This window comes from Salminus brasiliensis, chromosome 22 (assembly GCF_030463535.1).
Source record: "Salminus brasiliensis chromosome 22, fSalBra1.hap2, whole genome shotgun sequence".
Lineage (NCBI taxonomy): Eukaryota > Metazoa > Chordata > Actinopteri > Characiformes > Bryconidae > Salminus > Salminus brasiliensis.
In genome coordinates, this window is record NC_132899.1 from 23,443,185 (window position 1) to 23,466,101 (window position 22,917).

The 22,917-nt window shown below is 40.7% G+C and overlaps 1 protein-coding gene and 1 long non-coding RNA gene across 2 annotated transcripts in view; one reads left to right on the forward strand and one right to left on the reverse strand.

Moving 5' to 3' along the window:
- LOC140543747 (uncharacterized) overlaps positions 1-13,092 on the reverse strand; it is a 40,793-nt gene extending 27,701 nt beyond the window's left edge. The window contains exon 1 of the long non-coding RNA XR_011978197.1: positions 13,040-13,092. This is a non-coding gene — a long non-coding RNA (uncharacterized lncRNA). The remainder of the gene's footprint in view (positions 1-13,039) is intronic.
- The window catches only part of fam20cb (FAM20C golgi associated secretory pathway kinase b), a 56,311-nt gene that overhangs the window by 22,213 nt on the left and 11,181 nt on the right, over positions 1-22,917 (forward strand). Inside the window, 1 exon segment of the mRNA XM_072666949.1 lies at positions 21,802-21,894. Coding sequence (XP_072523050.1) covers positions 21,802-21,894 — 93 coding nt within the window.

Consider the following 22,917-nt stretch of genomic DNA (forward strand, 5'->3'; position numbering starts at 1 on the left):
CATGAGGGTAAAGCACTATGTTCTCCTGCCTCATTAGAATACCACCAAGAGGTTTGTTTTACAAGCCCGTCCCAAAAGAGGCAGCTTAACCTCTTGTTCCAGTGTGCCTGGATTTAAAGAAACAGGCCTATCCTCTACAGGCAGATGTTTCTTCCATCCTCTTGGCCTCGCTAAATCCCAGATGGCAACACTCTGGACAGTGTAGCCAAGCAGCTTCCAGTGAGGAGATGCATCACAGCATCCCAACGAACAGGAAATGCCTTTCATTCACAGGAGCTCAGGAGCCAAATGATTTCTGCATGTCTGCACCTGCTAAATGTGTCGTGTGTTCCACATTCAGACAAGCTTTCAGTCACTGTGAAATAACAGTGGAATATAACTTGTTTAACATTCAAAGATAAATTGCGCCCGATCTGTTAAACTGTATTTCTGTCATGGTCTGTCGGTGTCTGTGGAGGGTAGCCCGTGTTTAAGTATATTCTTTTTTACAGATTCTTGTATATTTCTAAAACTGTATATGCATCCAGCATACAGTAGTTAGCCATTTGAACTCTAGGGTTAATAATTAGTTATTAATCCTAATGCAAAAACCTTCAAGAATTTTTTGGCCACCATTCTACTGTGGCTTCTACTGCAGGGCCTATGAACTTATGATAGTACTGTAGTTTTGAGAGTGAAGTGTGGGTGGACTGTGAGTGTACATACAGAGCCCTTTTTTGTGGTAGAGCCAAGGGCTGAAAACAACATAAAACCCTCTGATTTGATACTGACTTAAAAGCTTGGACGATTCTGTAAATCCAGACAGATTACTGTCTGCAGAATTACCACAGTATCCAAGTCCAGTTATGAAATACCACTGAAGTCTTGACCTATAGCTTGCTTTTTCTCAGATGGTGCTTTATGATAGTTTAATAATTATTTTATTCCAGATAGCATCAACCATTGTTAACATCCAGTGTCTCTCAGGGAGCAGATCTCATTGTAAATTGTTGGGATATATGATAATGTTATATTCATTTTTGACTCAAGGCTACTTAAGTATAATATAACATCTGCAAGTAATCTTTTAAAATACCTGATTAAATTAAAGAAATTTGAACCTATAACCATTACTAGCATAGTTCTCAGGATTAGACAGGCATGAGAAAAGGTTATCAAAGCTGTTGATGTTTTATCCCAGTTATGTTTATTTCTCTGAAGTTGATGTTAAACTGTTGTTTGAGCTGATCGTTCAGTTACGTTTCCAAGGTATTCATGCTTAATCAGAGCCTGTGAAAATTCCTCCTGCACAACTATCCCTCTGGAACATTTTTTAATTATAAAGTTTTACAACTTCTTCCCTTTTTACAAGAATGATTTCGACATAGGTGTTTTTCATGGATCTTTTACTGATTGATTCGAGCACCTGCCCATTCTGTTCTGTTCTAAATTCAGGAAAACACACAAAGATTACTGTCCGTGGTAATCGACCATATCCCACGGGCGCAGCAGCTAGAGATAAGGTTGGAAAACTCTGGAATATTCCTTTAAATGTGTGCCAGTGTCTTGTGCTGGCTCTCTTGGGGTTGGCCATCCCCGTAAGAGGTTTGCTGTGTGTATTTTCACACTCTCTAATGCCAAATGCTAATTTCTAATGCCAAATGTGGCACTTAACTGCATCCCTCCGTTGGCCTTCCTGTACTCTCTCATTCATTCACTTCCTCCTTCTTCCAGTGCTGTTGCCCAGAAGGATATTGCTGTTGGAGCATCTCTTTCCCTCTCTCTCTCTCTTTTTTTCTCTCCCCCTCTGCCCCCACAGCACACCCTGGCCTCGGATCCTGTCCATTAAGTTGCACCAAGCTGCTCTGTAATATGAAGGAATGGAGTGCCCCCGGCAGCCTGACATTCTGACTGTGTCATCATTAACCCACCCTGCTGTAATAGCCTGCCCGCGTATCTGCTCAACGTGAGGCCGCATTTGCTGCATGGCTGCGGACGGCACTGGAATGGCACAAATTATGCGCTTTTTATTAGGCGCCGGGGTTATCCTATTAAGGGCCAAGGTAGAGTGGGGAGGGATATGGCCGTATGTGTAAAGCACTAAAAAAAGCCTCCCTGAATGCCAAATAGAGCTAATCCCTGCCCTCACAAAAAAGATGCAGCACACTTTTCCTCAAGCATTCTCACACTCGCACTCTCGCTCAAACTCACTGATCCAAGAATTTTCTCAGCCTGCTCTATGGATCCTTTCTAATGCTAATATATACAAGCAAATTGGATTGGCGGCAGCTGAACAACAGATGATTTCTTCATTAACCTAAAGATCTGCAAATAGCTTGATTAACACCAAGTGGTAATTTACAAGATCCTGTCCTGAGACATCAGATAACGTTGAACCTGGACTATTTAGAAAGAAACACACTTATAAAGATGGCACAAAATAGGCTCATAACCACATAGCTATACCGTGGCATGCAGAACTATGGTCCTCTGGTCAAACTTACTGCTGCTGTAAGTAATTTAGTAAGCAGAAGATGAACTGAAAGTTAAAAATGAAACATGTAAACATTAATAAAACAGCTATCTAGAGTTCCTGCATCCCAACCACAAAATCCAGCATCAGACGTTTTGAAAGGAACATCTAAACATCTAAACGTTGCAAACATCAGACTGTCTGTAAAAAAGCTGTAGATGATACGAAGATGACTTCTACAGCAGGATAATGATTATAAATGCACCAAAAATCCACACAAGACTACCTCAAGAGACGCAAGCTGAAGGTTTTGCCCTCCACAGTCCCCTGACCTCAACTTCATAGATTGGATAGACCTCAAGAGAGGAATGCGTGCAATATGGCCCAAGAGTCTTACAGAACTAGAAGTCTATTGCAAGGAAGAATGAGTGAAAATCCCACAAAGTAATGAGAAACTCTTAGCTGCTACAAAAGGAATTTACAAGCTGTGATGCTCAAACAATTGCTTTAGGCCCTTTAACTATTCAACTTAAAAAAATAATGGAAAGAAAAAAGTAATCTTCCTTAAAATATTACAGAAAGTGTTTTATCTTTGACATCATGTCTTTTGGAAATCAGGCCTTATGTTTATTTGACTATTTACAATAAAATACATTTTAACCACAGGTGCCAAAACCTGTGCATGCCCCTGTAGAAAAAGGATGTTCTAATCCTAACCCGAAATCATAACTCGAAACATGACATTCTATGCAAAAGGCAGCTTACGTATTCAGGACCATGTTGCTGGTTCTGACATTGTAAGTCAGCACTGTTTTTCTGTAGTTCTACAGAGTCGGGACATGTTGGTCCTAAAAATGTACAAACGCACTCAAAGATTCATGAACATCAGGCAGAGGTGGAATGCCAGACATTCCTGTTTAATGCCCCTTAAGAGATGTGTCTTGCTCGGAGACAAATAGGAAAATAAAGGAATAGAGGATATAAATAATGAAAGCCTGCTCTCAAAATGTTCAGTCACGTCCTGCTGTTTCGGCTTCACCCTCCACAGCTCTGCGCCGGCCTCTCGTGTTGTTTCCCTTTCAGAAGATCAAGCTTAATGCTGAACCTAGAGATTTGCCACAGAAAACAACAAAAAAAGGCCTTTCCCCAGCATTCTTCCTCTGCCGCTGCACAAAGGCTGATGCTGGAGTTTTGTTTCAGCATTAGCAGAGATTTCTTGCCCGTACTGTAGCATCAGCTGTTAACGTTCAGTCCCCCCTTTGGAGCCGTCACCCCGTGGCCTTTATGCTGTTCTAAAGCCCCAGAATTAGCGTTAGCATTAGCGTTTGTGGCTTTTTGCTTGTGATGTTGGTTCCCCTGCTGCTGGATGAATGCTGTTTTGCTCTCCGAGGGGAACTGGAGACTGAGGAGAGACAATTAAGGTAGGCTACGTGCGCTGAGTGCAAAATTCAAAATGGAGGATTCAGCCATGTTAATTAGAGGTAATTGCTGTATAGGCAAAGCAATTTGCTTGTTTTCTCTTCAGCACTGTAAATCGCAACACCTTTTAAAGGCGTCGCACTGTGCTCTAAATGGAAGGCACTTTTTTTCTGTGATGTAGGACAGATACAGGGAATATAGTTGGAAAAAATTAAACGTTGCGATAATTGATGGCATTTTAACGCCATGCAGGATTATGTCAAAGACCGGGTTAGATTGGTCAAAAGGCTTTTCATTGAATTTAGCAACAAGAGTGTTAGTGAGGTCAGGATGTTTGATGATTATCAAGATGATTATCACCCACTCATTCCAAAAGTATTAAAAATAATAAAGCTCAGTGCTGGGGGGCTTTATACCCCTCTAGCCCACGTCTGGCATTAGGCATAGTGCCACTAATTTTGATGTTGATCTGCTTTAGGGAGTCGTGTTGTTTTGTTATTACTTCTCTACAGGGACTAGACAAGCTGTGCGTGCAACTTAAAGTAGCTGAATGCATTCATTAAAAGGGGTGTCCACAAACATTTGGACGTGTAAGGTATTACTAACTAATTTAAAATTAGCTATTTAAATGCAAGGTCACCAATCATGTTGTGTTTGAAAATGTGTTTCTCTCTGATTGGAAAGTAGGCTAGCTGGCTATTACTCACTGTAGTGCTGTCTCAGGGACATACAATGCTTCCTAGCTGGCCACCGCAACTCCTAACCAAGCCCTTCCCTAAACTAAAATACTGGCTACCGTAGTATTGTGCAGGCCTAACTGGATTTTTAGCAGTGATGGTATAGATTGTGCTATCATAGAATACAGTCGTGAAAAAACTGAAGAAATTTCTTCTAAAGATGATTTGTAAAATGTAATTAATAGAAATGTGATTATTTGTAAGGAACATGTTCCTAGAATCAGGTGCTTGCACACAGTTAGAAAGGATTCTGGAGGAGCCAGTCTTATTTAAACCTCAGACATTTAATTTGGTTTGCTCATGATCGTTGAAGAGTGGATCCATGGAGTTCTCTGAACCCTTCAGAAAGAAGGCTGTAGATGCATTTGAACAATTAGAAACCAGTCGTTCCACTGTCCACTAAACAATTGTCAATGTGTCCAGGTCGTCCTAGCAAGTTCAGCCCAAGAGCAGACCACAAAATGTGTCCCCAGTGTCGTCACAGGACTTACAGGAAGCTCTTGCCACAGCTGATGACAGAGTAAAGCATCTGCTATCAGAAAGAGACTACACACAATTGATTTTCATGGGAGGTGAGCAAAGAGGAAACTATCTAAACGTTAAAAAACGATCTAAACGTTAAAAAAGACGATGGTATTCATAGGCCGACCTTATTTATTCACATGCCTGTGGTTGAATTGGAGTGGCAAGTACATGTTATTCCTTGATAAATTATCAGTGGTTGAACTCTTGCACCCCTGAGACGGAGATGCTCTTAGCAGGTGCTATAGTTATGCACTCAAGCCACATAAACTAAGCCTTTATGTTGTGCAGAGTGTTGTAGCATCACAAGTCTGCTCTGTGCTGATTCTGCCAAGGTTTTAGAGCACTGCCTTAAAGCCTGATTGAAAATAGATTTAGTGGAGGCTGCATCTATTTATAAAACAATCGAACATGACACGATGAGAGCAGAAAGGCTGCGTTTGACAGCAGATCAATGAGCAGTACCCACCGGTCCCATGGCTCAGGTCTAATTGATAATGGTGGCAGTTTTCTTTGTGCTGCTGGAGAGAGGCAGCGATGAAGTGGTCAATTGAAATGACATGGAAATGTGACCGGATCTTGGCTCGAGCACAAATGCAGCACAAAACGCATGTAATATTAATGATGAACATGAATCCAGGCTTCTTCAGCCAGTGCACCCTGCGATTCATTTGTGGATCAACAAGTTGTAGCAGCTGAAGTCAGCGGTGGCCTGTTTAATCAGTGAAGCAAAAACGATTTCAGTCTGTCAGAATATTTCTTCTCATTCTAGGTTGCTTGGTTTTCCCCTTTCTGATCAATTAAAGGATTGACCAATATCTAGCTGATGATCCTTCATGATCACAGATTGGAAGTAGTCACTCCAGTATTGGCTTTCTGTTGGAGGGATTGATTCTGGTCATTAACTCCAAGCTTTTTGGCTGCTTTTCCTGGCCACTGCAGATGATTACAGTCATTTCATATCTTTCCTGTTCTAAACACAAAAGAGGCCTCCATGTTTTGTATAATCCCAAAAAAGACAGAGTCGAGTGATCTAATGATAACTGACTTATCCAGTAACTACACAAAAATGCTTATAAACGAGTCCTTGTAATGCCACTCAATCAGTAGGCCGTGACAGCTCTAACTAACAGTGAGTGACAACGTCACAGTCCACATCACGTCTCACTTCACAGCGATTTTTAAGTTTAACCCACACTTCAGAGGCTTTTAGTTAATATTCAGACTCAAGGAATTTGTGCCAGAGTCTGTATCTTGTCTCAGTCATTCATTTAGCAACGAGCCAGTCAGGCAGACCAGTCTGCTGGAAGGAGGCTTGCACTGGAAATGAAAGGAGGGCACACACACACTCACAAACAAGCAGTGTGCCCCCCAACACACACCCTGCCTGACTTGCCCTCAGGCCTGTGAAAATATGGAGTCACCACACCCTTTCAGAACTGAAGGAGAGCTCAGCATTACCTCTAGGAGCCTCCAGAATGACATTAGGCTGCATTCTAACTACGTAATTGCATTCCCCAGCTAATTTTTTTTAATCAAAGACATTTTAATTATTTGGGAGGCTTAATAATTTTCATTAAAGCAGTAGCTTTAATGTGCTGGAAAAGGAAATATGGAGCCAATGATTAGAAATTTCCACAAATGTCAAAGAAGCCAGTAAGAGGTTTAGTCGTCACTGTTGTCTCTGTTCAGTTTCTGAAGAAACCGTCTCAGTCAAGTGCTACTGAAATCACTGCTACTATTTTTTTAATTATTATTTATTTTAACCTATTTCTATCCCTTATTATAGTTGTGTTCAATGCTCACTCAGTAGCTAGGATTCCCCTATAACACAACGCCACCAACACTAGTATGGTGATGCTAACCAACTGCATATTCATGAACTGCCAATAATGGAATGCCATTGGACTTCTCAACACACTTGGAAGAGGACACTAACTGGCAGCTCTGTTATATAGCCAGCTAAACTGTCTAACATTGCACTGCATGATGTGGGAAGAGGGAGAACTATCCTACCCACCCAAAAAGAGAAAAGGCAGTCATACACTCTGGGACTTCCAGCCACACATGGTTGTGGCTCTACTGGGCGCTCACTGATAGGATCGATAGCTGATCAGACTTTTGTATTTGTGCCTGGTGATGTAAGACTAGTGTAGATTAAACTGTACGTCTATTTAAGATTACTTCCCAACTCAACATGGTTTAAATAGGGTGTGCTGACGTAGCAAGCCAACATGTCGTGATTTTTTGATATTGTAGTGTGTTAATGGTCTCGTCTGAGTAAGTGAAAGATTCAGAGCTGTCTTAGAGTCAACAGCCAACTCATGTCAAAGCCCCAGTAATTTGTGTTGTCAGCTTGGATGGGTGCCCTGATCAAGGTATGACTGAAGCTTAATAGATGCATAACTGAAGGATATTTACCCACGTTCACAGAATTCCACAAGTAGATGCTGCAAGAATTGTTGACTTATTCGGTAGCAACTATGCATTATTCAGTGACTGCTATAAAAGTAATTTGTAAAATGGAGAGTCTGATTGGCTGAGACATGTTAGTATATAGTAATTTACAATAATCAATTAAGCACTACTACATAAGAGCGAGTGCAGTGTCAATATCTCATGTTATAGCACTTCAAGACTATTATTGCGATTAAAGCACAGCTCCGTTATCGCCATTTATTGTTAGATTTTAAGATAAAGAGGACAAAAAAGTGACTTGTTTGTCTATCAACATTCCGCCAGCTAAAACAGTCCCATTCTATCAGTCACCCCTGTGCCGAAACATCACCGTCAGACTACACCCCTCAGCCAGAATAGTCGAGGAACAAAATTCCCCAACAATCAGGCTTACAAGCAACAAACAAATTAGATGGTGTTACAGGTTATATTAATCCCATGGCTGCACACACTGCCTTCACACACTGCCTTCACACACTGCCTACACACACAAAACTGAACTCTCCAGCATTTAGCCTTTGTTTTGTTTTAGTTTTCCTTTGTGATACTACAGTCACGAGTGAAACATAATAAAGGCATGTCAAATATGTTAGCTAATGTTCATAATTCATGTTGAATGTCTTTAACTTGTAAAATTATAATGTTACAATGTTATAATGTCAGAGCTGTCTTAGAGTCAACAGCCAACTCATGTCAAAGCCCCAGTAATTTGTGTTGTCAGCTTGGATGGGTGCCCTGATCAAGGTATGACTGAAGGACGGTTCACTCCAGTGCTTTGACACACCTTGTAACCTGACATTAGAGCGAGCGAGGAGAGTATCACAGCCGTCTCACTGCGTGTGTGTTCCCAGATGTGCTATCAGAAAGAGAAGCCTGTCAGCCGGGGCTGGTAAATCTGTCCGAGATTATGTGCAGATGATGGATTCCTCTTTATGGTCTGTTGATCTGGCTGGAATATTTACAGGATGCCATTACGAGCGCGATGGGCCATGGAGGCTTGATGCGGCAGGATGTTTAGACTTGCCTGTCGTTCAGCTTGATGGGTTTTGTTTGAAGGAGGGAAAGGGGTGGGTAGTAAGGCTTCTCTGAATACAATTACTTAGAGAGAGAGAGAGGCATAGATAATGGTATAAAGGTGTTTACACCTGCCACTTCCATGTGTCTCAGACAAGTCTCCAGTGACCATGTGATTGGATTTCGTGACTGGAGCTAACATTTACTATGTTAGCGTTAGTGTTTTGTTGCATCCCACCTGTCCTTGTTCATGGTTTGAGTGATCGGATGATAATGCTTCTTTGGGACGCACTGGACCCCATTCACTCCTGTACTTATGTTTGGATCCCCTAAGACGTATGTTAAAGCTAGTTGTGATTGGGGCCGTAGTGTACATTAACTTTGTGAATAATTACTTTGTCTGTCTTAAGCTAAGGTTTAGTTTCTGTAACCCCCTAGTGGGTAGTTCTTTCTTTTGTTGTGTGTTTGCATTTGCTGTCTTAGCCTTATCCACACAGAGTTGTGCTGCAGCTGGACTGTCAACATCTGACACCTACATACTGTGATATCGCGAACTCTGATTTTGCACACCTGATGCTTAATAGATGCATAACTGAAGGATATTTACCCACGTTCACAGAATTCCACAAGTAGATGCTGCAAGAATTGTTGACTTATTCGGTAGCAACTATGAATTATTCAGTGACTGCTATAAAAGTAATTTGTAAAATGGAGAGTCTGATTGGCTGAGACATGTTAGTATATAGTAATTTACAATAATCAATTAAGCACTACTACATAAGAGCGAGTGCAGTGTCAATATCTCATGTTATAGCACTTCAAGACTATTATTGCGATTAAAGCACAGCTCCGTTATCGCCATTTATTGTTAGATTTTAAGATAAAGAGGACAAAAAAGTGACTTGTTTGTCTATCAACATTCCGCCAGCTAAAACAGTCCCATTCTATCAGTCACCCCTGTGCCGAAACATCACCGTCAGACTACACCCCTCAGCCAGAATAGTCGAGGAACAAAATTCCCCAACAATCAGGCTTACAAGCAACAAACAAATTAGACGGTGTTACAGGTTATATTAATCCCATGGCTGCACACACTGCCTTCACACACTGCCTTCACACACTGCCTACACACACAAAACTGAACTCTCCAGCATTTAGCCTTTGTTTTGTTTTAGTTTTCCTTTGTGATACTACAGTCACGAGTGAAACATAATAAAGGCATGTCAAATATGTTAGCTAATGTTCATAATTCATGTTGAATGTCTTTAACTTGTAAAATTATAATGTTACTGCTTTATGACTGGTGGTTTTGTCTTGTACGCACTGTGCTGGAGTAATACGTGGGGAACTTAGAGGAACGTAGAACGTCTATCCTCCAATCACATTGCGGGGTCTGGTATAATAAACAATTTATCAATTAGCCTTAAAGAGCCTAGCAGCACAAGCAGTCTGTTTCAGGTAAGAAGAGTTTGGAAAATAATGATGGCTGCTTTCGGTACATAAAACCACAAAAACATCACACAATAAAACTCATAAAATATAAGCACGAGGTAGGGGCCATTTAAAACATGTATTGCATCATTTTTGGTCATCATGTGGCTCGACAATCATTTCCTACTGTTTATGAACTACAGAGTTTGGCAGAAGAATTGATAATTGTGATCATTATCAATAATACATTACTGATTAAAAGTTTGTTGCCATTTTATAAAAGCAATAAACCACTCGAGGTTGTGTATTACAAACTAAAAACATAGGACAAATATGCAAAAGTTTGGGCACCCCTGATCAAAGCGGCTACATTTTGTTTCCGATGACTCTTCCATCATATTTGTGCTGATCATATTTATGCAGGTGTCGCTGCACAGTAGAAAAGTGCACCACCACTCCATAGTCTGCTAATTCTTCCTAAAAGTCTTTTGCAGGCAAACATGGCTTCTCGTTGGTACTTCTAGAAATTCTATGAACACTTCTCTCAGAAGGTTTACATGGCTGTACAGATATCAGCTTGACTGATCTGAAACTTTGGATAACTGGGGTTATCTGAGAGCTAAAATCTCCTGGGGTGCTCACGTTTGCTCACATGTTGCCTCTTTCCTTTTTTTTCCCTTTTTTCACTCGAAACTTGAACAAAACAAAAAAATGACTTTACATAAATTAACAGCTGATGTGCTCAACTGTTATATATATATATATATATATAACAGTATAACATATATAACAGTATAACATAGTTTCAGGAATCTAATCTGTCTGTGGAGACACACATGTTGTTTTTAACACATCTGTTCTGAATGTAGAAGGAACTGCAAGCTACATAGTGAAACTCTGAACACACTCCTGCAGCTCTCCCTTATATTATTCTCATGTCTATACCAGCCCGTTTCTCACACATGTGCTGGACTTAAGGGAAACAGCTGGCTAAGCCGTGCTGACAGCGCGTGGGAGTGATGTAGCATTCCATATTACACAAATACTACACAAACGTTAACGCTAACTCATAAACACACCAACACAGAGAGACAAACACACTCAGACACACACACACACACACAAGCACATTCATACCCAGGTAGTACCAGACATACACAAAAACACACAAACACACACACCCAGACCAGGGCTGTAAAAATCCCCAGAACGGAGGAGGAGGAAAACACGCGAGCTGGAATTTTTACAGCGTGGCCGAGCGTTCGTCCGGCTGGGCTTTCATAAAGCAGACTCAAGGCCACTGTCGGCCTCTTCTCTCTCCTACTCTTCACCAATAAACGGCTCTGCCAGGCCTGTCGGACACGGCACTAAATAGCAGTCGCCTCAGCCGAGCTGAGCACAGCGCTGTAGCCATGCGTTTATGTGTGTGTGTGTGTGTGTGTGTGTGGAAGAGCAGAATGGCCTCAATTCTCGCTCGGGGCCAAACGTCCTTCACCAGTGAAAACGCACTGAGCACTTAAACGTTGAATCAGAGAAAAATGATAGCAGTGTTTTGCCTGACAGGCCGTTTAAGACACCCTCCTCCCCTTCTCCAACCCCTGTTGTTTTGGCACTGTAGCTCACATGTTTCGTAACTGAGTTTTCCTCTCCTTTTTTTTTTCCTAAATAAAAAAGTTTGATGGAGAATGCCCATACAGTTCAATTCATGAACATCTCAAGATCATCTACACCTCATCAACATTTACATATGACCACGGCAGTCTAGCTGTCCTTTCATTCTGAATCGATGCTGTGTTGTTCCTGCAGACAGTCTGGATCTGTCTGGAAAATGATTAAATGTTGTGCTGTTCCTGGCTGTTGCATCATTGCAGCCTTCCAAACAGTCCAGACATCCAGGGGAAAAAGGCTGGAATTTCTGTCTGAACTTAAAAAATGTGTTCTGCATTTTTTTCAGCATGTTTTTAGAATGAGGTAATCAGCTAATCAGAAAAGGGAGAATGTACATATATCCGTCGTTAAAGGCCCAGCAACTGTCATTGATTTCTAAATGATTAAGAAAAGGGATAATTTACATAAAACACACAAACGTAAGTTCACCCCTGGTCAAAATATCTGTTACCTGTTCTTCCTTTCTAAAGGCTTCTAGTTATGTGAGATTCCTGAGCTATCATGCATGCACTGCTCATTTGAGATATATCCACAGATTTTTTTTTTAATGAGGTTTAAGTCCTGCTGTAGAAGCCATCCTCTTTTCATCTTCTGCTTTTTTACAGATGGTGTGATGTTCGTTTACAGAATTTACTGCTATTTAATTGAACCAGTTCTTTTCTCTACTACTGAAAAGTTTCCCATGCCACTGGCTGCAACACAAACCCAAAGCATGATCAATCCTCCTTCATGATTAACAGTTACAGGAGGTTATTATTATTATTTTGGCCAAACAGTTCTGTCTTAACTTTATTCGTTCTGAGGACCTGTCTCCAAACTGACTGACTTAGGCTTGTTGAGATGTTCCTTCGAGAACTTCTGATGCTAAAGGTTGTAGTGTGTATTATGCATCTTAAGATGGCTGAGCTGAGTAGAAAGCCTGCATTTAAAGGAGTTAAGTGCTGTTCTGGTCATTGATCAGTTCTTGTCCACAATATCTTGTGCTCTCTGCTGACTGAGAAAGGGTGGAAGCAGGAAGTGCTGAGGTTTGTAAAATGAGTTCGCTGCTGGCATTACGTGTTATCTGTTATCACCAACACACCAATGAAAGCAGCTTTATTCTCCCACAGGTACTCCCAGTGCCGCTCCCCGCTCAGAAGCCTTCGCTTCCTACGCCATGACATTAGCTCCAAAGGTCATGTCTGTATGCTCCAGCGGAGTTCTAACAATACTCCATTTGCTAATCATGCGAAAGTCAAAAAGTCATGGAGCAGTGCCAGTGGAAGGGGCATGTGAAATGGGGAAGTTGAGTGGGTGGCTCAGCAGCACCCTCTAAAAGGCTGAACGGGTGTTTTTTTACCTGAGTATATGTCCAAACAGCACTCGTCAGCATCTCAGGGGATGGAAGTTTCCTGAAATGAGAAGCACCTAAAATATTACCTATTTACCTATTAGGAAAATAAAATACTAAAAGTAAAATTCATTTCTATAGCACATTTAAAACTATCAGATTTACACTTCAAGAAAAAAGGAAGTAAAATATTGATAATAAGCACAAAGGTAATAAATAAAAAGACATACTTAAAACACTGTAGAATTCACACTGCACAGGATTTAGCTATTTAGCTATTAAAAGTACATAATTTCATCAGTACATATTTTTTTTTTACTTAAATGCCAGTAATGACGGAGCATGTCGGATCTCAATAGGAAAACTCTTACAGAGCCTTGGGGTCGCCACTGAGAGAGCTCAATCACCCTTGAGCTTTTTCTTAGGTCAGCAGATCTTAAGGCTCTTGATGGTGAATGTAGCTGAAATTATTCAGTGATAAAAGCGAGAGCCCTTTAAAAACCCACAATAAAACATCTCTATCTGCTCGCAATTTGAAAAGCTACTTATTTTGGAGCAGTGTAAAAAGCCGCACCAATCAGGTACAGTGTTTTTGTAGCGCAATCAAGTATACGTTAGCATGGTTACAAATTTTACACAAGGTTCCTTAAGGAACCGTCTACAAAAGGCCCATTTTACCAGGCACAGAACCATTTCAGCGAGTTCAAATGGTTCTTTGAGCTGTTATAGTTCTATATAGGAACTAGGAACTAGGGAACTCCTGAAGAAGAGTGTACCAAAAAGCTGCATGATCCAGCAATTAGTGTTAGGCTATTAAGGTGGATGCTTATTGGTAGCTACTAAAATGCATTCATTATTAGCATCATTAACATGTTTGACCAAGCTTTTTCCTTCAGCTGGAATAGTGTAATAAGCTTTTGCACACTCGCGAGTGTATTGTTGCCCTCCAAGCGATTATCACTGACACATGTTTAATGTTATTTACCCAGTGAAGGGCCAGCGTGGGATTTGGGCAGTGTGTACAGTTGCTTGCCTCATTAGTTTTGTTCTTGCGTGGTTTCTTCTGGTGTGAGTTTTTGTTTTGTGCACACCTTTCATGCTTTCGCCCTCAGCGTTTTGCTCATCTGCTGCTCTTTTAGTGCTTACAAAGCAATCAGGCTACCTGCTTTTTACTTGCTAGTCTTTGTGTGTGCGTGCGTGTGTGTGTGTGTGTTTGTGCCAGGAACCCGGCTGCCAGGCAAGAGTATACAATGCGTTTATACCCAAGTGCAGGGTCATGTGAAGTGCTGGCTCAGCGTATTCTGATCTCTGGAGAGGTCTCAGCAGAGATGGTTTAAAGCAGCTACACTGTAAAGCCACATCCCAGAGGCCCATCTCTGACTTCTCTGAAGTGTGTGTCAACTGGGGTGACAGCTCAGATAGCTCCTCTTCACTGAGCCACAGTGTGCCGATCTGCCCCGTCAATACAGGACGTGTGCTTTACTGGAATTAGGATAAATAAACAGCGTCCAGAAACCTACACCCCCCCTGCCCCCCCATACACACACACACACACACACACATCACCCCTCACCACATCTCTCTCTTTCTCTCTCTCTCTCTCTCTTTCTGTCACCTGTTAATAGTGAAATATATGCTTACGCATTGTCAGTGTGTTCCTACATACATTTAATGTAACACATTATGCTTTATTAATTATTATTATTATTATTATATACGTTTTTTTTAACATCCCTTTTCTCCCTACCTCTCTCCCCCTTTTACTTTCCTTCTTTCTTGTGTCTCTCTCTCCTCTCCTCACACACTCTTTCTTTTCATTTGTATATGCATTATTTTATTTGAGTGTCTCTGATTCACCCTCTCTTTCTCTTTCTCTCCCATCCCCCCTTTTCCCCTTCCCTCCATCTCTTGCTGCCTTTACCTCTTTTTCTCTTTCTCATCCACCCACACCTTTTCAATCTCTCTTCTTTTTCTCTATCACCACATGAAAGATGTGTATTTCTCTGTCTTTTCCCTTTCTCTCCCTCTCTCTCCCCCCTCTGTCCTTTATACATTCTTTCTTTCTCGTTTACTCTCATCTCTCTCTCTCTCTCTCTCTCTCTCTCTCTCTCTTTCTCTCATTTGTATCTCAAACACTCAATCTGTTTCTCTCTGTCCCTTATGTCTCTTCCCATCCACCCCATCTCTCTCTTTCTTGCTTGTTGAAAGTGTCAGTGTGTAAAAGGTAAAGAGAATACAGTGTAATATGATATCAATAGATTGTCTCTCACCTTTGCTTGCTTTTTCTCTCCCTCTTTCTCTTGCTCACACACTGACTCTCCATTTCTATCCCCCTCTGTTTCTCTGTTTAACTAGGCATCTCAGTCTCACCCTTCAAACACAAACACACACACACACACACACACACACACCTTTTGATCTTCTCAGACAAGGATGTTCTCGCACGTTCAGGAGGTTTTCTCTGCTCTGTGGTGTGTGTTGAGGCTGTAGTGTAAGCTCACCCTGTGTGAGTAGTGCTGAATGTGTTTGGGTGTGGAGGAGGAGGGGGGGGGACATTCTGATCTTGTGACTGGCTGCCGTATCTGTTCTGCTTTGTTTTTGTTTGCTGGTCCAGCCGTGCAGAGGAGTGTTGTTATCCTCAGCCTGTCTTGAAGCTTTTTATGGGAATAAATGAGCTCCTCCTGCGCCTGCTTAACAAGCGTGTGCGGAGGGCATGCAGCAGGAAGAACCGGGGGGGCTTTTTTAGGCTCTCCACCTCCAGCTTTTCCTCACAGCGCTTGCCAGAAACTCTCTGTTAGGGTCATTTGTGTTGTGGATCTGATGTGTGACGATGGGATGAAGCTCATTGAAACTGTGTGAAACATTGCAGTACAGATGTGCTGAAGATTCACATAGCAGAGGCGGAGCTTATCACAGGCCAGGCTCAGTTGGCTCTTTGTAAAGCTGCTTATATTTGATACAGAATCATTAGAGTATTTGATACAAAATCATTTCACTGAGGGCAGATGTCAACCGCCCTCATGATGAAAGGTTTGATATTCGAGATGTGATACCGATATCAGATCGACAGTGGCGGATGCCAGCCTAAAATACTCCGTACCACATCTTTAACTCCTTAACCTTTTAAAGCAGAGGCAATAAGGCTTGTGTTTCTGCCTTTTAGGCTACTTCTATCCTTCTATGCGTGTTTAATGTTTGTGGCTCCTTTTATTTTCATTCTCTTGAAACCAATAATAGTTTCATTGTGTTCTGTTTGTGCACAATTCCTCTGAAATTATCCCTGCGCATCCAGAAAAGGGCCGTTCCACTCTTGTTTCAATGCGGAAACCTTGAGTATCAGCCAATATCAGACAGAAAACGGGAAATTTGGGATTTTGGGTTTCTGAGATCAGGAAATATGAATTAATTTGCATGAATTAACCCTAATGTTGTGCCAGCAGAACTCTCTGTGCTACCTGAACACATGCGTGTTAAGACGCGCGGGCGAACGGTATGGGGCTTCTCAGGCTTGCATACCAAGGGCTTTGAACAGTGCTCCCACATGCAGTTCCTGAAGAGGGCCAGGGGGGTTGATGACAGGGTTGTGAGTTTTATACCCAGGCTTGGCAAGATGGCACTGCTGGGTCCTTGAGCAAGGCTCTTAACCCTCCCTGATCCCCGGGCGTCGCAGTGATGGTGGCCTTCTGCTCCACTGTGTGTGTCTGCTCACTAGTGTGTTTGTGTGTGTGCATTGCATAAATGGGTTAAAGGCAGAGGCTGAATATGGTTAATATGGGTTAGGTAAATATGGTAAATATGGTTGTCTTGTCTTGAAATGAAAGTCCTCGTTAGTGTGTAGTCATCCCTCCAGGCTGTATGCAGTTAAATTACATAATGGTTGACTGTCTGACCCCAGTGTTGAAGGAGGTAAGAGCAAGTTACCATTTTCTGTGCTAATGAGGGTGACTATGCCTTCTGAATGCTACACTTTTCACTCTTACATTGCTTACTCTTATATTTTTTTTCAGTAACAGGGATTTTGTAGTTATTCTAACAAGTTCTTAACAGCTGGGACAAAATAATCAGTATTATTTGTACAAGCAAATCAACAACAAACAACAAATATCAGTGCAGTTGTGGAGATAAAAAAAAAATCGTAATGCGTCATGTTGCCTTATTATTTTGAGTTTTCTCAGCAATTTCTTTTTTACAATATAGTGTTGTGTAGATCCCATGTGTGTCCACACACATTCCCTACAATTGCCCAACAACATTTCATGAACTCGCACTTGTGAAATGTGGTTCTGTATTACCTTGACCTTGGTCACCTCCTGCAGCTTCCCCAACTGTACTGTACCCACCCAGCTCCTTCAGCACTCTCAGCTCACTCACTCTTTCTCTTACTGCATACACCATACATGCCTCACTCACTTCTGAAACTTAAACTGTATACAGTATCACATGATCAGATGATCTGTATTTACTATCACTTTTGACTACAATTGTAATTGCGTTGTAATGTGGAACTACATCCAGTTTATCCAGTTTATATTCTTCTTTTTATTCTGTTTTAGTACTTATTATACTCATCCTGCATATCAACACTGTTCCAATTCCAGATTGTTCGGGCTGATACTAAAGCTGGCTTCTTATGGTCTAACTTCTTATTCCAGCTTCCTGTGGTCTAGAAGTTACATTCTGGCACCCATACCATTTAAGGTGGAACAGAGTATTCGAACAGAAAGTCAACTTTAGCAAGATTTGATTCTATACTGTCTTTTAATGTTGCAGTGCTTCAACTAGAGGGTAGACCACACTGGTTTAGCGCTGATAACAAAGAACCACCCGCATCTGAGTCTACCAATATCTTCTCTTTCTTGTTCTAGCATAAATTTAAGCATGTCTGCCACATTGTCCCTGCGTGCATCCAACAATAAAGACAGCATTCTACTTTTTATACAATGATACCAACACTATAGTACATGCACAATGTAGCTTCTCTGAGGACCATTCATGATGAGTTAAAGGGGACAAAGACAAAGTCTCTGATTGCATTAGGTGGCAATACAAATTGGGGACAGACCCTGGGAGTCTGAATGTGGGATTGTGGGTCCACACTTCAGCTCACTTAAGTACACATCTCAGTTCATTTCCACACCTCTGAATTGAAGCCTCAGGGTATGACCCGTCTTACCCATTACATACATATTATTTTACACACTAGTTTTCATATATATAACTGATCATAACTGAATAATAAGCCTGTATGGTTTGAGGCCAGTATTTAGTGTGAGGAACATTGATGATCTTGTGTACTGAATAAGTACATTGTATTATGGCCTGTGTTAAGCTTGAGGCATACTATGTAATAACATGTAACCACTGAGCCTGAATAAGAGTATCAATCAGTAATTCACATTGACATTAAGCACATTGCTTTTTGGCTTTACATTGGAATTTTGCCCAGATGAATGTGCTGCTAATGTTTTATTCATACACCACCATGCCTACTTGATGAGCTGTCTATGCTGTCTGCAATGTCCGTTAAACATCTAACCAGAAAAAATCGATTCAGTACATTGGGCAAATTTGCTACATCTGGAAGTGAGCCGTTTTCATCGTGGAGAAACAGAAAGTCCACTTCGATTACGCTCATCCCAGAAAAGAAGCTCCAACTCGAAGAGCACACAGGAGTAGAGGAGGAATGTGGAGCTGGAGTCTCTCTCTGGCAGCTTCCACGCTGGCTTATTTAATGATCGGTGCATATGTCAGCCTCACAGCTGCATCTGGAACAATCACAGCCAGCTGAAGATGGAGCTGAACGCTTGGCTTTGCCAAAATCAGAATCTGTTTCCACTGCACAGCTCCTCATACCTCACCACGGTTCAGGAGAAGAAGCTTGTTACATGCACAGCCAGCATGAAGACATTTACCTTTCCCTGCACCTCAGCTCAGGCACTAGATTCTTAAGCTACACGCTATGCTATCCAGTGCCTGGAGATTTGTATGGTATTATCATCTCAGACATGTATGTTCTGCGTTACACAGAAACGACACATGAACACAGGATACATCACGTCATTGAATCGAGCCTCACAGAAACCGAATCCAAACCGCATCAATGGTGTTACATGGCAATAAAATCTTGAATACAAACAAATGGCAATTTTAGAATCACAAATGTTGATGGAAAACATTTAACTGTGTATTGGTTGTTTTGAACTTTTTTTAATAAACTCTAGCAGCCTGATCATGTACAGTGGCCAGCACATTATCCACCGATGCCCAAGACAATTGAATTATTATTATTATTTATTTTTTAACAGTCTTATTTATGGTTCTTTTAATTCACTTCTGAAATTACATTCTGCAGAAATACAAATTCTGTAAGTTACAGTTATGTGATACACAAACAGAACATCACCAAGTAATACTTTACAAATGCAGTAGGTACTGTAAACATCACGACCATCTGGGAAAATGCAAGCTATAGGGTAAGACTGTAATGCTGACATTTGATACTTCTTTACTCAGTTTGAATCATGATAATATCATGTATCCAAATAATTCTGCAAGTGAAATTATCGTGCAAGCTTACTACCCGAATCAGAAAGAGTACACACACAAAGGTATTAGGCAAGGCTTCAAAAGCTACATTCAGAACAACCACGACAACAACAGTAGTAATAATAAAGTAGTAATAATAATAATAAAAACTAAACTTTATTTGAAATTGCATCTTTTTTACATAAAATAATAAAAATAATAGGAAAAACAATAGCCAGAATGTAATAAAATCCAATAGTATAAAATAAAAGTAAACTAATATGTAAAAATACAATAATAAAATGATAAAATAATGTTAAAGGAGGTTTTTATATGGTTTTATATGGTGTTTATGAATAGAGCGAAAATATAAAATGCCTAATATAAACTAAATAGAATGTCTATCTAACAGCAAAGTGTTTGGCTGCGTAAGGAGAGGCTGGGGTTTATTTTCTGAAACATATTTTTGGAGCAAGCCCCCACTTGATCTTAAACCAAAATGGAGCATATTCTGAGATATATGAAGAGGCCAATCCATTAAGTAGCGTTTTATGCTTTAAATGCTTTAAATAATAATTTCTTAGAGAAACAGACAGCCAATGCAGTGATGCTAAAACAGGTGTAATATATTTGTGTTTGTTATCAGTGTAAAAACAAACCCGTGGATCAGTTTCTCAGCATCCTGTAATGTGAGGAAAAGCCTGACTCAATATATCTTTCATGGAAAAACAAGTTAGGTTCATTGTTTTTGTCATGTGCTTAATAAATCACTTTAAATGATCTTGATAAATAATAATAATATTCAGTCAATAGTTAACCTTTCCTTTCTGACTCGTTTCCTAAAATGAGGATATTACTGGAAAACGCTAGTGGACTCGCTTCCAATAGGGTTTTTATTTATTTAATTTTAAAACATTTCTGTCTATTCATGTGATGGTGCTTGAAAGACAGGCTGACAGTTTATTTAAGGAGATATCATTTGCCTCTACATTTACATCATTACACATTATCATTTACATTTATGGCATTTAGCAGACACTCTTATTCAGAGCGACTGACAAAAGTGCTTAATAGGCTAGAAAATAGACTGGAGATCTAGAGATAAATGCGCTCAGGTTTCAAGTTTACATACAAATACAATTGTGTGTCATCTGCAAAACTATAAAAACTGACTCCATGCTCTTTAATGATGTATCTGTAGATTCACTGTAGGTTCCTTTGAATACATGCATGCTAAATACATATTTACACTAATAATCATGTCTAATTTGTGTCATTGCCACATACAAGTTGATCTTTTTTATGCTCACTGCCCCTCATATGGATTTTACTGTAAGCATTTCCTAAACTGCAAGACAAATAAGTATCTAATATCGTTATCTGCCCATACTGACGCTTTACCGTTTAACAGTACACTACATGTTGACTTCCTTAGTTGGTACACCAGATTTGCACTAAAGGTAACCAGTACAGTATAGAAGCTCTCAATTTGAGACACAGCAGGCCTCTCTCGGCAGGGGAGTTTACATGAACCTCTAGAAGAGTGGGCGCCAAGAAGGTTGAGCTCTCTCACTGTGCTGACCTTTGGACGCCAGTGTCCAGAGAGAGGTAGAAATCTCAGGCAGGTCTGAAATGAGCTCTGCTGGAAACGTCTCAGCAGGAATGTATGAAGTCATGACGTGGGGTAAAAATAGTTCCTCAGGCCATACGAGACAATTACTATCACATACTTCACACGAATAGTCACCGGCCCTCGCACCTCCAGTGACGTTTGTTTTGTCAGTTCAGTTGTGCAGTGCGTCCTCTACTGCCCTACATGTATCGATTTTACACTACCATGGATACGGTTTGGTGTATATGACACTGATTGTGTAGGATGTCATGCATTTCTCATGAAGGTCTCTCAAATAATAAGATTTCACCACAATATTGAGCAAAAATGACATGCCTTGGGATTTTGAGCTGACTCACCAGGTTTGCATCTCTCCTACATCATGCTTTTAAAAGGAGCCTCTCATCTCTGACTAAATTTGGGCTTCAGGCTATTAAACGCGGCAGACACATTTTCAGAGTGGATCTTAGGGCTCCAGAAATAGGTGGAGCGTAGATGTGTGCCAAAATCTCCTCACAGCCCACAATGGACGCTCTCAGCAGGGCAGGGTGGGTTTGTTTTCAAGTGCCAGGGTTTGTGGCGGGGCTTTTTGTTGACGAATGGAACTAACAGCAGATTAACCTTTGGCTTGCAGGCAGACGAGGGAGCAGGAGACGCCTCCGGACTTCTTCTACTTCTCTGATTTCGAGCGCCACAATGCCGAGATCGCTGCCTATCATCTCGACAGGTAAATGCCATAAATGTCAACCACCTGGATGATTTAAATTCTGTATATAGCCTACTGTGCATGAGTGTGTGAGGCCTATACAATATATTGTTTAACCCTTTAAAGCCTACGGACCTACAGTGATGTAAAAATCGTTTTTAACATTTAAGCATCTGGACATTTGATCTATATTTTAACAATATTGAGAGAGGAAGGTGACTGGATACAAATGAGGAAATGTAATTTTGTATAGGTTCGGACAGCCTTAGGTTAGAAGCTTATCTTATTTAAACCCCAGGGATTTAGTTTGGTCTTGCTTGTTAAAGCGAGTGATATTAGAGGTCTTCAGAAAGAAGGTTGTAAATGCAAATTAATCTGGGAAGGAATTTAAAAAGATCTCAGAACAATTAAGTATTAGCTGTTCCACTGTCCGTGAAATAATGTTCAGGGAACATGTTCAGGGAATAGAAATCCCTCAATGTAAAAATACAATGTGCAATACCCCCCCCCCCCACACACACACACACACACACGTGCAATTAAGAGTCATTTGCAATTACCTGTAAATAATATTGTTATGCCTTTTTATTTCTTTTATTTATATTGTGTATATATTGGTAATTTATCCCTTTTCTGCTGTGACACTGAGAATTTCCCCACTGTGGGACTAATAAAGGATTATCTTATCTTATCTTATAATCCCTAAGTGCAACAACTGTCGAAAATCTGTGGAACATCTTTTTATACTGACTTCCACTGAAAGTTTTTTTTTTCATTTCTGTCAAGTTGCTGTTTTGTAGATCCAGTGTTTTTGTGTGACATGTTAGCTTGAGTAATCGCTGAGTACGAGTCATTGCAACATTGGCTTTTGTAATAGAAGACTGTGGAATGCAGTTGAGTTCTCTAACCAATCACAATATGCTTTAATGCTGCGCACTGTGAACATCTCAACCAATCCCTGTTCCAGATAAGTGCTTGTGGTGGGGTTTTCATGAATCAGTATTGAGCCACAAGACTGGAGTAGTAGTATTCTGTCAATATCAT